The sequence below is a fragment of the Loxodonta africana genome, chromosome 9 (genome assembly GCF_030014295.1).
Source record: "Loxodonta africana isolate mLoxAfr1 chromosome 9, mLoxAfr1.hap2, whole genome shotgun sequence".
Taxonomy (NCBI): domain Eukaryota; kingdom Metazoa; phylum Chordata; class Mammalia; order Proboscidea; family Elephantidae; genus Loxodonta; species Loxodonta africana.
In genome coordinates, this window is record NC_087350.1 from 95,973,611 (window position 1) to 95,988,444 (window position 14,834).

At 38.6% G+C, this 14,834-nt stretch overlaps 1 protein-coding gene across 1 annotated transcript; it reads left to right on the forward strand.

Annotated features, from left to right (window-relative positions):
- The first annotated feature begins 13,204 nt into the window (after nt 1–13,204).
- LOC100662831 (interferon alpha-5-like) lies at nt 13,205–14,108 on the forward strand. The gene has a single exon (XM_003407658.3). It carries the CDS (start codon nt 13,518–13,520, stop codon nt 14,106–14,108), a length of 591 nt encoding a protein of 196 aa, XP_003407706.1. The 5' UTR covers nt 13,205–13,517.
- The last annotated feature ends 726 nt before the right edge of the window (nt 14,109–14,834 follow it).

Consider the following 14,834-nt stretch of genomic DNA (forward strand, 5'->3'; position numbering starts at 1 on the left):
GAAGTATAGCCAGCATGCTCCTTATAAGCGAGGATGAGGAGACTTTGTCTTACGTACTTTGGACATGTTATCAGGAGCGACCAGTCCCTGGAGAAGGACATCATGTGTGGTAAGGTAGAAGGTTGATGAAAATGAGGAAGACCCTCAATGAGAGGAACTGACATGGACAGCAACAGTGGGCTCAAACATAGAAACGATTGTGAGGATGGCCAGGACTGGGCATGTTTTGTTCTGTTGTACATAAAAAAATAGGGTTGCTATAATGGGAACCACCTCAACGTGTTCCCTCTGTGCCTATGTGAAGGGACCTTTATCATTTTGCTGTTCAAGATAGAGACATGGATATAAGTCCTCAGTCTTCTTCAAAGCCCTCATCCAATAAAACACTATTCTTTCAACATCTGTTGTGATATCTATTATATTTATGGCTGCCCATCATCCGTAACAATAACCGTTTCTACTTTAAGAGATATTCTATTTCTCCATTTCTGGTTGTTTTAAAAAATGTTTACAAATTTTCTCATACTCTTCTTTTCAAGAGGTGGAGCTTAACTCCCCTCTCCTTGACTATATGCTGGATTTAGTGGCTTCTCTCTAATGAATACACAACCTACCGCTGAACTGATGGTGCTCAACTTCTGAGACTAAGCCATAAGAGAATTACCCGTCAAGTCGATTCTGACTCATCATGACCCTATAGGACAGAATAGAACTGCTCCATACGGTTTCCAAGAAATGGCTGGTGGATTTGAACTCTTAACTACTGTGCCACAAGGGCATTTGAACAAGACTTTGCCAATCTGAAGTACCTATGTGAGATTTTGATACTAAAGTGAGCAATGTGAACAAACAGCCTCTGTGTAGGGTTCCACGATTGCTGGCTGAGGTGGTGGTTTCTTATGGTGGCAAGTTCAAATTTCTGACAAAGAAATGGCATCATTGAATGGCAGTTCCTTCCACTTCTTATTGGCACAGAATCAGCAAAAGATCTTTTTTTTTTTTTTAATCAAGCTAGTTCTCTGGTTTGATTTAAATATTCTACCTAGTATAAAATATCTCTGGTATTTTACAAGGAGTTTTATGCCTAGAGATTGTTTATAATGCATCTCCCAAATTTTGTGAGCACACATCTTCTAAATATCTCTGCTTAGTCATCTAGTCCAACTTTCAACTAGACTCTTCAGTGATACAACCTCTGATATATTTTCCAAACCTATCATTTGTCTCCTTGGGTACAATGACAGTGTCCTGATGCATCTTCTTCCCTCCTTTCAATACAATATGTACACCTAAACCCCAACCCAGTTTTCAAAGATCTGCTTTGGTAGGCCGTGCCTCTGAGCCAGGTCACAGCTAACGGGGAAGGTAGAGCTGGAGAACATCATCATCAGTGTCATCAGGGCAGAGGTTGGCAGGGCCACCAGTGAGCTTGGTGGTACAGCTGGTCCGGCTAGGTATGCCTTTAACCACTTCACCTGAGAACGTTCTTACATTGAGATTCTTAAGTAGTGAGGTCAGGATTTTCATTTTTTTGTACTTCCTCAATTTTGTTTCTGCTTTTTTCATTTTCTCTTCTATTTATGGGCCTCTGATAATGCCCTTTCAACACTCTTTTGTATTAGTATTGAAACTAAACATTCAGAAAATGACGGAAGTCTCAACTCAATAGGATACATTTACATACATGAGGCACAAATTGGAAGTAAAAAACCTGTCTGAATCTCAGTCTCTCTCTCCCTCTTTTTTTAATTCTAAGAAGTGTTCTAAGATGTTGATGGTTCGATCCTGGACTCCATTTTTACACTTCTTAAATTGCAGGTTCACATTGTTAAAATACGGAAAAGAGAGAACCTTCAGAGCACACCTGTACCTCTAGTCGGGGATCCAGCACTTTAGCAGGTTGTCAGGCAGAAAATGGCTGCTCTGTGAACAGTATAAATTAATGAGATAAATAATCCCTTTCCTCGTCTTCAGTTGGTTTATGACCACCTCTGGTGATATTTTTTAAGGGACAGGTTAAGAAGAAAAAGTTGTAAAGATCAGGAAAACTGTTTAAAAAAAAAAAAGGAGGAGAAGAGATGGGAAAATGGGTGTTCCTGGTCTTTCCGCCATGGTGTTCAGGCATGAAAATCACAACACAAATTCAAAAGCTCTTTTGAGGGTTGGGGTTAGAGTGATATAAGTGAGTACTCCCATCAAGCAAAAAATTTAAGGACACAGTAAATCTAAGTAATCAAGGTAAATAACATTTTAATGCAAGATTAAAAAATAAAAGTCAATGCCAAAACATCCATGGTGCAGAAAATATCAAAATGTTAAATAAAGATCTGACCCAGCTCTTGAAACAGTTTTACAATATGGGATGGAAGGGGAATGGGATGCAAATGAAATTTTGGCAAATTCCATTCAGTCTATAAAATTCTTTATTAAAATTTTTTTTTTTTTATTACTGTGAGGCAGGCAGCCTCAGAGCCCAACCCTTCTGAGAGACGCCTGCTCCGGCTTATCCTCCTACACCGAACAGAATAAGCTGCACATTATTCTAAAATTGTCCTTGACAAGATAACCACAGAACCACCTCTGGGTAGAGTCTTAACATCCTAATGAAAGAAAATCAACCTCTTCCTTCATCTTGGGGATTGAAACCTTGTCTGAAGAAAATGCATAGTCATTTCCAAGCTCTGAGGACCTGCTTGAAGGTCAATCCTGAATATTAATGATGAATTTGTATTTCCTTGTCTGCTCTCTGTGAAAACCCACCTCCCCAAGCTGCCTGCGAGCAATTTTGGAGGCAACAGCCCCAATCGCTCCTTTCCTTGTACAGCAAAATAAGGGCCCCTTTCTGATCTTCCTCCTCTGCCTCTTGTTTATTGGCTGTAACAAGTCATGACAACCAAAACCTGGGGTTTTCACCCAGCAACAACTGTACTTTAGATGAAGGTTTACAGAACACTAGCTTCTCATTAAACAATTAGTACACATATTCTTTTGTGACATTGGTTACCAACCCCAGGACATGTCAACACTCTCCTTTCTTAACCTTGGTTCTCTATTACCCACTTACCTATCCCCTCCTGCCTCCTAGTCCTTGCCCCTGAGCTGGTGTCTTGTTTTATTTTATGGGCCTGTCTGATCTTTGGCTGAAGGGTGAACCTCAGGAGTGACTTCATTACTGAGCTAAAAGGGTATCTGGGGCTATACTCTCTCTCAGGGTTTTTCCAGTCTCTGTCAGGCCAGTAAATCTTGTCTTTTTTTTTTTTTTTTTTTGAGTTAGAATTTTGTTCTACATTTCTCTCCAGCTTTGTCCGGGACCCTCTATTGTGATCCCTGTCAAAGCAGTCAGTAGTGGAAGCTGGGCACCATCTAGTTGTGCTGGACTCAGTCTGGTGGAAGCTGTGGTAGTTGTGGTCCGTTAGTCCTTTGGACTAATCTTTCCCTTGTGTCTTTAGTTTTTATTCATTCTCCCTTGCTCCTGAAAGATTGAGACCAGTGGAGTACCTTGGATGGCCGCTCATAAGCTTTTAAGAGCCCAGACACTACTCACCAAAGTAGACTGCAGAACATTTTCTTTATAAACTACCCATAACCATTGCCGTCAAGTCGATTCCAACTCATAGCCACCCTATAGGTCAAAGTAGAACTGCCCCATAGGGTTTCCAAGGAACACCTGGTGGATTGGAATTGCTGACCTTTATGATTAGCAGCTGTACCTGTTAACCACTACACCAGGGTTTCCTCTTTATAAACTATATTATGCCAATTGAGCTAGATGTTTGCCCAGACCATGGTCCCCACAGCCCTCAACTCGGTAATTCAGTCCTCAGAGAGTTTGGATGTGTCTATGGAGCTTCCATGACCTTGCCTTGGGCAAGCTGTGCTGGCTTTCCCAGTATTGTGTATTGTCTTCCCTTTCACAAAAGTTACCACTTATCTATTGTCTATTTAATGTTTTTCCATCCCCACCCCACCCCTCCCTCATAACCATCAAAGATTGTTTCTTTCTGTGTGTAAACCTTTTCATGAATTTTTATAGTAGTGGTCTCAATACAGTATTTGTCCTTTTGTGATTGACTTATTTCACTCAGCATAATGCTCCCCAGATTCATTCACGTTGTGAGATGCAGATTCACTATTGTTCTTTGTCATTGAGTAGTAGTCCGTTGTGTGCCTGTACCATAGTTTGTTTATTCATTCACCTGTTGATGGGCATGTAGGATGTGTCCATCTTTTTGCTATTGTGAACCATGCTACAATGAACATGGGTGCACATATGTCTATTCATGTGATGGCTCTTGTTTCTCTAGGACATATTCTTAGGAGTGGGATTGCTAGATCATATGGTATTTCTATTTTTAGCTTTCTAAGGAAATGCCATATTTTTTTCCAAAATGACTGTACCATTTTGCATTCCCACCAGCAGTGCATTAGAGTTCCAATCTCCCTGCGGCCTCTCTAACATTTGTTATTTTCTGTTTTTTTGATTTGTGCCAGTGATGCCGGGGTGAGATTGTATCTCATTTTGGTTTTGATTTGCATTTCTCTAATGGCAAGTGACAGCAAGCATTTCCCTATTGTCTGTTAGCTGTATGAATGTCTTCTTTGGTGAAGTGTCTGTTCATTTCCTTTGCCCATTTTTTAATTGGATTATTTGTCTTTTTGTTGTAGAAGTGTTGGATATTCCTGCAGATTTTTGAGATTAGACCTTTGTTGGATTTGTCATAGCCAAAAATTTTTGCCTAGTCTGTAGGTTCTATTTTTACTCTTTTGGTGAAGTCTTTTGATGAGGTTAAGTGTTTAATTTTTAGAAGATCCCAGTTATATAGCTTACCTTCTAGAGTATGTGTGTTGTTATTATGGTTTGTGTCCTGTTAATGCCTTGTATTAGGGCCTCTAGCATTGATCCTATTTTTTCTTCTAGGATCTTTATAGTTTCTGGTTTTATATTTAGGTCTTTGATCCATTTGGAATTAGTTTTTATGCACAGCATGAGGTATGGGTTCTGTTTCATGCTTTTGCAGGTGGACATCCAGTTTTGCTAATACCATTTGTTAAAAAGTCTGTCTGTAAAATTCTTAACAAAGAAAATGAAAGGATCTGGCCTTCTAAATGCCTTGAACTTCTTGTACGCAACAATGCTAATTAAAAAAAAAAAAAATACCACTTAGTGTGGTCCCCCGAAAGAAGTTTCAGTTACATAAAGGCAAATAAAAATTATTGAAGATTGTCACTGGGTCGCAAGAAACTGTCAAATATGGCAATTCTCTCAATTGAAAACCACATAGGTAAATAAGTAGTTTTGGAAATGTTATTGATGAGTTTCCTTTCATTAAAGCTTGGAAAGTAAAATTCTATTAAATTCCGATTTCATTACAATTAAAATATTTAAATTTAAAATAATGCTGTGAGTTTTAATACACCTAGTTTTCGATTTGTCTATTATTTTTTGTACAAGCACTTTAACATTGTAGAAAAACTTATTTTTAATAATTTTTAAAAATTATGAATATAAAGGTACAAATTTTCCCTTTTCCTCCTGCTCCCGTAAGCCCTGGTGGCTCAGTGGTTAAGAGCTGGACTGCTAACTCAAAAGCTGACAGCTGGAACCCACTAGCTGCTCCTCAAGGGAAAGATGTGGTAGGCTGCTTCCGTAAAGATTACAGCCTTGGAAACCCTATGGGGGCAATTCTCTGTCCTACAGGGTTGCTATGAGTCAGAATCAACTCGATGGCAGCCTGTGACAAAAAGTCTACTAGTTGTGTCCCTATTTTGTACACACATTACCCACTTTCTGCGTTTCCCCTTTCTCTGAATTTGTCACGGCGTATCGCCCTAGAAACAAGCTTCAGTCGGTTTAAAAAAATTAAAACTTAATTAATTAATTAAATCTACAATTCTTCCCGATATATATCCATCAACTCTTCAATAAGTGGATTATTTCGTAGAAGGTGTGGATAAAGCAGAAAAAAAGAGGCAGTAAAGCATAAAAGACAGGAAAGTTTCGAAAAGGTTCTGCGCAGGCAAAGCCATGGTGAAGCTGACTCAGCAATCAGGACTGAGAAAACAAAAACTTTTCTACTCGTGGTGAATTATTTAACCTGCGCAAAGCTGGTCCAAGATGACCCTTTCTACAACTTCTGGCAAAACGCAAACCCAAGGAGGCAGGGCCAAATCTGCTTTCTCAAAACCGTGGTTTTCCAGGCCCTGTTTGAGAAAAGGAAACCCTGGTTGCGTAGTGGTTAAGCGCTATGGCTCCTAACGAAGAGCTTTGCAGTTGGAATCCGCCAGGTGCTCCTTGGAAATTCTATGTTGCAGTTCTACTCCGTCCTGTAGGGTCGCTATGAGTCGGAATCCACTGGACGGCAGTGGGTTTGGGTTGGCTTGGGTTTGAGGAAAGGAGACTTCGGGCCCCCTCTGTCGGCCATCGGCCATCGGTGCTCAGTGAAGAAAACCTTGCTCCTATTGTTTAGCTGTGTCCGCTCGCCCCCTGCCGGCCACTTGTGAATCACTGAAATTTTTCATGGTCCAGATCTAATTGCTAATAGGAGGGATGCTCTGCTCCTTCGCAGCCTGTTCTCTTAGCTGGGACTTGTCCTGGAGCCATTGCCTAGAAAACAAGGAAATCTTCATGTTTTAGGGATAGCTGAAAAGGACGCCCTCTCGTTTGTGCCTAAATGATAGAACTGGCTTCAACTTTCCTTGGAAGAGAGGGAATATCACCAAAATCCAGAAGACATAAGCCCTGTGTTTGCACGATCTATGTTCAAGCTGACCATCAACCCCCTCAACAGAGAGGATAGCTGTGTCGCATGGGGGCAGATCCTCCTGGATCACCTGCTCTCTAGCCTTCATCACAGTCTGGAACAACTGGAGTAGATGGAAGAGGAAAATCTGTCTTGTTCCTCTTTGGGGATTCCTTGTTCCAAGGAATTATTCGCTATTTGAAGGAAAGCAACACAGCAGTTGTGCCTGGGAGGTTGTCACAGGGGAAATCGAAGTGCGTTTTCCCTCATTTAATAATCCTCCAAGAAAAGTCACCCAATGGAGAAGAAAATTGTGGTTGTGACTCTCTAATCAACTACATTTTTGCTAAAACCAAAAAAGGCAATCTCAAATCTGAGATTTCTGCACCATCTGAAAAATATCTCAAATCAAAATCATGAGATTATTTTAAAATATATTGTACATCATGAGTTTACAAAAAATATTTAGAGTGAATAAAAAGATCTATTTTTCTTATAATTAATCATTTAACATTTTCATTTATCTCTTTAAGTCTTGGGGGTATATTTGCTGTTCCAAAGTTTAAAAAAAAAACTTTTTTAGAAATGACTTCTTCGGGATAGTATTTTGTTAAAGATATTTGTCAGTTAAGTGAAAATATTAGCTGCTGTGACAGATAAACAGAAAATTATCAATACATTGAACATAATACAGATTTATCTTTCCCTCACATAAGAATTCAATGCAGGCATTCCTGATCAGATGGCTTTCCTGGCTGGCTCTCTACCAGACAGTGAAACAAGGATCTGGGTGTGTTATTTTTTGTGGTTTTGCCACCTTCAGCATGTGACTCCAAATGTGTCTGTGGTGCTTGTGTCTATTCTACTCAATTGTAAATGCAGAAATTATGTTGGATGACGTGGGGATGTTTTCAAAGTTCAAGTCTTTACAGGGCCAATATCTCTTGCACTCACAACTAGTTGACATGGATTTGTTCTCATGAGATACCTAAGTGTAAGAAACGTGGAAAAAGGAGTCTAATTGAGTGACTGGTGTGAAGAGGAGACAAGTTCAGTGAGTAAGACCGCTGGTCGTTTTTGCACTATGTGTACCAGTACTGCTTTTAAGGGGAAAAAATACAATCATATTTTTGACTGCACAAAACCAACAAAAAAAAATCCTGACCCAAAGTGTGATTCCACAATTTAAAGCCAGGGAAGAGGACATGGATGTCACTCCTTAGGGTACACAGCATCATTGACCCTTTGAAAGAATCATTCAGGTTGATTTCAAAGGACACAGCTAAGTTGGAAATTGGCCAAAGATATGGGTCAAGGACTTGGAACACATTGTCAAGTTTATGTTGTTTCCTTATTACCTGAGGGAGATGAAGAAAGTATGATCAGGCAGCTTCTTGAAGGTATTTGAGTATCACTGAGAAGGCTGACACAAAAGTGGAGAGTGAGTCTTCCATACATCACCAGGTGCTTGTTTCTCATTTGAATATTCTAAATGTTGCCAATACAAACTTGAATATCCCTGTAATGAAATGGTTGTTCTTTTTTTCAATACTCCACACAACTTCCAATAATAACTTCTCTTTTAGTGCCATAAGCAATTTTTGAAGTGCCTTTAGATCCATTATCCTCTCAAACCACATGTATCTAGTATGTGTGGATATTATTCTTTCTATTATTATTATCATGATGATTCTTTTCATGAATATTAATTAAGCTCCTGAAATACTAGAGACTGGGCTAGATGCCTAGGAAACAAGGTGAGAAAAACAAAAACAAAACAATAACACAGTTGCCATCAAGTCAATTCTGACTCATGGCAACCTCACATGTACCAGAGTAGCACTGAGCTATACAGGGTTTTCAATGGCTCATTTTTCATAAAGTAGGTCAGCCAGGCCTATCTTCCAAGGTGACTCTAGGTGAGCTCCAGCTGCCAAACTTTTTGTTAGCAGCCGAGTTCTTTAAATGTTCACACCACCCAGGGACTCTAGGAAGTAAGGTAAGGTAAGATAATTTCTCTGCCCACAGACTTTGACTCATGGGGAATATACTAAAGGGAAAATAGGTCTGGTCATCAGAGGCTATGTTCCTGTCAGGTAGAAGTGAGAATATAGTCAAGCTCAGTGTATGAAGACTTAGTATATTAAAAAAGTCACAATTGATTTGTAGGCAACCAGTATGGGAGTATATAAAGAAAAATGGCCAAGTTAGCAGTTAAAAACAGTTGACCAAGAACTCAGAATCCAACCTTTCAGTTTTCGACCAGAAGTAGTACTCTAATTAAGAAATGTCATAATTTTGGAAGTCCAACTGTAATGAAGCCCACATTGTGGACATGGGTGGAAATGGATGGAGATAAGAAGAAGCAAAGCATAATTAGTCATTCTTTGTGAGAAATTCTAAAGAATTGCAAGATAAAAGTAGGTAATCATCACTTAGTGTTTGATGAAGATCTATCTAAAAATGGAAGGTCAGAGTCACTGGTGGCTCCATTTCTATGCCTATTTATACTACTTTACTACTCACCTCATTCTTTTTCCCCAATCCCTTCCCTTCAGTTTCTACACAAACACTGCTCATCCATTTGGGCACAACCCATATCCAAATGCCTTTTATTTGAGTGTATAATATACTTATAATAGATTTTGATTCATATACATGGATTCATAGAATATTTACTGTTTTGTTTAAGTTTTTTTTCACTCAGCACAATTTTCCACATGTGAAATTCAGGTGCATCTTTGTGGGGATTTAAAACGTCAGGCTACCAAAGATGGTTTGTACCTACCATAGAAAGAGTAGGAATCTTTAGAACTGAGGCAGCCTAACTTCTCATAAATTAAAAGGAATAAAACCTGAGTTCGTGACTGAAGGTGAAAGTTAATTCTTCACTTAATAAAGTTCCGTATGTATCCAGATTTGAATTTAGAACAATGATGGTTCTCTTTGAATTGCTAAGAATTGACTTGGATAGGAACCTCTGAAACTTATTTGGGAAATTTCAAATTTAAGAAAAAAAAAATACAAAGGAAACTTAAAAGTGATGATGCTTTCTAAATTATGTGTTCTCACTGAGGGTGTTATTACTCCTAAGGTGTAAAACTGCTTCTTGGGAGTGTGAATAAATCTTAGATATTTCAATGGTTTGAGTTTCTCCAAAGCTTGGCCCTATCCAACAAAATATTATTCCTTCATATTTATTTTCTCTCCAGGTTCCTTTGGTATCACAGGAGAAGCATGGACATTGAGTTGATGGCAGGTACACAAAATTTATGCAAGATTAATGGAGGACTTTCTCTCTATCCTTTGCTTGATCTAGAAGTCACATCATGAGAGGTCACCTCCGCATATTTAAAGGTTCCCATTGGCTGCCTTTGGAATGTTCCATAATAAGCATTGAACCTCAGTGCTTTTGAGTGTAACTTCGGATGGGAACTGTAGGTACTAGTAGTTTGTATTTCAATATTTAATTATTCTAATTTTTTTACCTATCAATAATAATTGGAGATATTCATCCAGATGTTGTTGACATTTTTTTCTCTTCAGCACTTGACATTATTATTGATCCCGCAGTGGGAGTGGGATCAATAATAATGTCAAGTGCTGAAGAGAAAAATGTCAACAGTATCTGGATGAATATTTCCAACTATCTGAGTGAAAAGTTATTTTCTCATACCACTTGTCTTCGTTATCTTGTGCTGCTATAACAGAGATACCATAAGTGGATGGTTTCAACAAAGAGAAATTTATTCTTTCACAGTCTAGTAGGTTACAAGTCCAAATGCGGTATGTCAGCTCCAGGGGAAGGCTTTCTCTCTCTGTGGGCTCTGGAGGAAGATTCCTTGTCCTCAAACTTCCCTTGGTTGAGGACTTTCTCAGGTGTAGGGACCCTGGGTCCAAAGGACACACTTTGCTCCCGGTGCTGCTCTCTCGGTGGTATGAGGTCCCCAACTCTCTGCTTGCTTTTATTTTAAGAGATAAAAGGTAGTACAGGCCACGTGTCACGGAAACTCCCTTTAACTTGGATCAGGGAGGTGACCTGAATAAGGGTGGTGTTATAATCCCACCCTAATCCTCTCAACATAAAATTACAATCACAAAATGGAGGACGACTACACAATACTGAGAATCATGGCCTACCAAATTTGATACGTATTTTTTGGGGGATGGAATTCAATCCATGACACCAATCAAAATTAAAGTTAAGTATGCTAAAAATAACTTAATAATTTTTGTTTATTTTTTTTTTGACCTAGATGTCCCCCAAAACTCTGGTCCCCAGGCCCTAGCCCCAGCTGCTCTGTCCCTCAAAGTGTTTGGAAGTGTCCAGGAAACTTCTCAGCTTTTGCTTCGATTCAGTTGTGTTGACTTCCCCTATAGTGTACTTCCCTTCATAGAAGTAGATTCTTGTCTACTATCTAGTTAGTGAATTCCCCTCCCTCTCCCTCCCCACCCTCATGACCACTGACCATCAAAGAAGGTTTTCTTCTGTGTTTAAACCTTTTCTTGAGTTCTTAGAATAGTGGTCTCTCACAATATTTGTCCTTTTGTGACTGATTAATTTCATTCAGCATAATGCCCTCCAAATTCAGCCATGTTGTGAGGTGTTTCGCGGATTCATCAATGTTCTTTATCATTGCACAGTAATCCATTGTATGTATGTATGTACCATAATTTATCCATTTGTCTGTTGATGGGTACCTAGGCTGGTTCCATCTTTTTGCCATTGTGAACAATGCTGCAATGACCATGGGTGTGCCTATATCTATTCTTGTGAGGGCTTTTATTTCTCTAGGAGGTATTCCTAGGAGTGGAATTGATGGATGATATGGTACTTCTATTTCTAGCTTTTTAAGGAAGTGCCAAATTATTTTCCAAAGTGGTTGGTTGTACCATGTTACACTCCTACCAGCAGTGCATAAGTGTTACAGCCTCTCCTCAACTTCTCCAACATTTATTATTTTGTGTTTTTTGGATTAGTGCCAGCCTTGTTGGGGTGAGATGGCATCTCATTGTAGTTTTGATTTGCATTTCTCTAATGAGTAATGATGATGAGCATTTCCTTATATGTCTGTTAGCTGCCTGAATGTCTTCTTTGCTGAAGTGTCTGTTCATATCCTTTGCCCATTTTTTAATTGTGTGTTCTTTTTGTTGTTGAGGTGTTTTTAGAGATTAGGCCCTTATCTGATATGTCATAGTTAAATTTTTTCCCCCGGTTTGTAAGTTTCTCTTTTTACTCTTTTGGTTAAGCCTTTGGATGAGCATAAGCGTTTGATTTTTAGGAGCTCCCGGTTGTCTAGTTTCTCTTCTGGTGTTTGTGCATTGTTAGCTGTGATTTATATTATATTTATGCCATATATTAGGGCTCCTAGCATTGTCCCTATTTTTTCTTCCAGGATCTTTATTGTTTTAGATTTTGTATCTAGGTCTTTGACCCATTTTGTGTTAGTTTTTGTGCCTGGTGTGAGGTATGGGTCCTATTTCATTTTTTTGGCTAGATGGATATCCAGTAATGCCAGCACCACTTGTTAAAGACACTGTCTTTTTCCCATTTAATGGACTTTGGACCTTTGTCAAGTATCAGATGCTCATAGGCAGATGGATTTATGTCTGGGTTCTCAATTCAGTTCCACTGGTTTATGTATCTGTTATTGTACCAGTACCAGGCTGTTTTGACTACCGTAGTGGTATAACCCACCGTAGCAGTATAATAGGTTCTAAAATCAGGTAGTGTGAGGCCTCCCACTTTATTCTTCTTCTTCAGTAATGTTTTACTTATCCAGGGCCTCTTCGCTTTCCATAGGAAGTTGGTGATTTGTTTCTCCATCTCATTAAAAAACACCGCTGGAATTTGAATAAGATTGCTTTGTATCTGTAGCTCACTTTGTGTAGAATTGACATTTTCACAATGTTGAGTTTTCCTATCCATGAGCGTGGTATGTTTTACCAGTTATGTAGGTCTCTTTTGGTTTCTTGCAGTAGTGTTTTGTATTTTTCTTTGTATATGTCTTTTATGTCTCTGGTTGGATGTATTCTGAAATACTTTATCTTCTTGGGGGCTATTGTAAGTAGTATTGATTTGGTGATTTCCTTTTCGAAATTCTTTTTGTTGGTGTAGAGAAATCCAACTGATTTTTGCATGTTTATCTTGGATCATCAGTTGTTTATTCTTGATGGATAATTTTAAGTATTTCATTACTTTGGTATTACGTATTTCTATAAGTTCCTAATTTGCCTATGTGATTTAATATACGACAATTTATGTAAGTAAATGAAGTACATTAAAAGTTACTCAGCAAATTTAGTTACAAAGATAAAGGTTAATAGCTTTTTAATTTAAATGTTATCCTAAAATTTTGATATAGTCATTATTAGCCCTGCATTCAATAAAAAGAATAATTTTTACACTTCCTCATTTTATGTATAAAACACAGATATACACATAATAAATAGATAAACAAAAATACAGTATATCTGTGCTATTAAAATTTATGGGGGGGATTCATTTAGGAAAAAAAAATCTCAACAGACTGCCAGGGGGTCTCAATAAAGAGAAAAAAATGGTTGAGAAACACTGCACTACAAACCCAAGTAGAGAGTGCATAAAGGAAAGCAAAAAACAGAAGTAGGAAGTAAGGGATGGTCGTCAAGAAAATGGAAACTAGTGTGTTTCCTATTTAAAAAACAAGCCCAGAGCAAGGTCTTCAGAGAACCTGGAGGCCCAGGCTCACAGACTCACCAGCATCAACCAGGACAGCAGCATCTGCGAGATCCCCAATGGCCTTCTCTTTCCTTTTACTGATGGCCCTGGCGGTGCTCAGCTGCAACTCCATCTGCTCTCTGAGCTGTGACCTGCCTCAGAGCCATAGACTGGCTAACAGGAGAACCTTGATTCTTCTGGAACAAATGAGAAGAATCTCCCCTTCTTCCTGCTTGAAGGACAGAAATGACTTTGGATTTCCCCAGGAGGAGCTTGAGGGCAACAAGTTCCAGAAGGCTCAAGCCATCTCTGTCCACCATGAGATGATCCAGCAGATCTTCAACCTCTTCAGCCTACAGGCCTCATCTGCTGCCTGGGATCAGACCCTCCTGGACAAATTGTTCGCTGCACTTGATCAGCAGCTGAATGACCTGGAAGTCTGTTTGATGCAGGAGACGGGGGTAGAAGAAACTCCCGTACCTGTGATAAATGAGGACTCCATGCTGGCTGTGAGGAAATACTTCCAAAGAATCACTGTCTATCTGACAGAGAAGAAATACAGCCCCTGTGCCTGGGAGATTGTCAGAGCAGAAATCATGCGCTCCTTCTCTGCATCAACAAATTGGCAAGAAAGGCTAAGAAGTAAGGAAGGCGACCTGGTTCCATAAAACACAGTTCTCATAGACTGTATACACTCTATCATTACTTCCAAAAGTTCAGCCAGTTTGAAGACTCATTTCTGCTATATTCAGAACAGGGATTGAATCAACTTTGGCAAATGTGTTTTCAGGAGTATTAAGAAAACATTGCATTCAACTGCATGAACACTAGTTCTTTACAAGTCACCATGCTGATGTATCTATTTATTTATCTATTTAAATATTTACATATTTAACTTATTTTTTGTTCACTTCATATCATGTATACCTTTACACTGTGCATAAAAATTATATTCTTTTTGTTTTGCTAATTTATTATTTTGCTTTATTCATTAAATTTTTATTATAAAGAACTTTTTGTATTTGTTTATTCTTTAAAAAGGAAACAACAAACCTGATTGTATAGTTCAATTATAGAATGGATGGTCTAATTCACTTAACCATCATTATTATATACCAATTTTAAGTAAAAATGGATTTTCTCTGTCCAAATTGTATGTTGCCCTCCAGATTTAGTGGTGACTACAACAAACATAGTACCTGCACTCTTGTATCTTTGGTTTTTGTAGGGAAAGAAATCTAAAAATGATAATCATGCTTAACTAATATCAGTTCAGTTAAATGCTATAATGAGATGAAGGGGAAAAAAAAAAGGGATTTCTCAACAGATGCTGGAGTGACACATATCAACAAGGAAATAAAAGTAGTCTATAGTGTTTACAAGTGTGCTAGTAG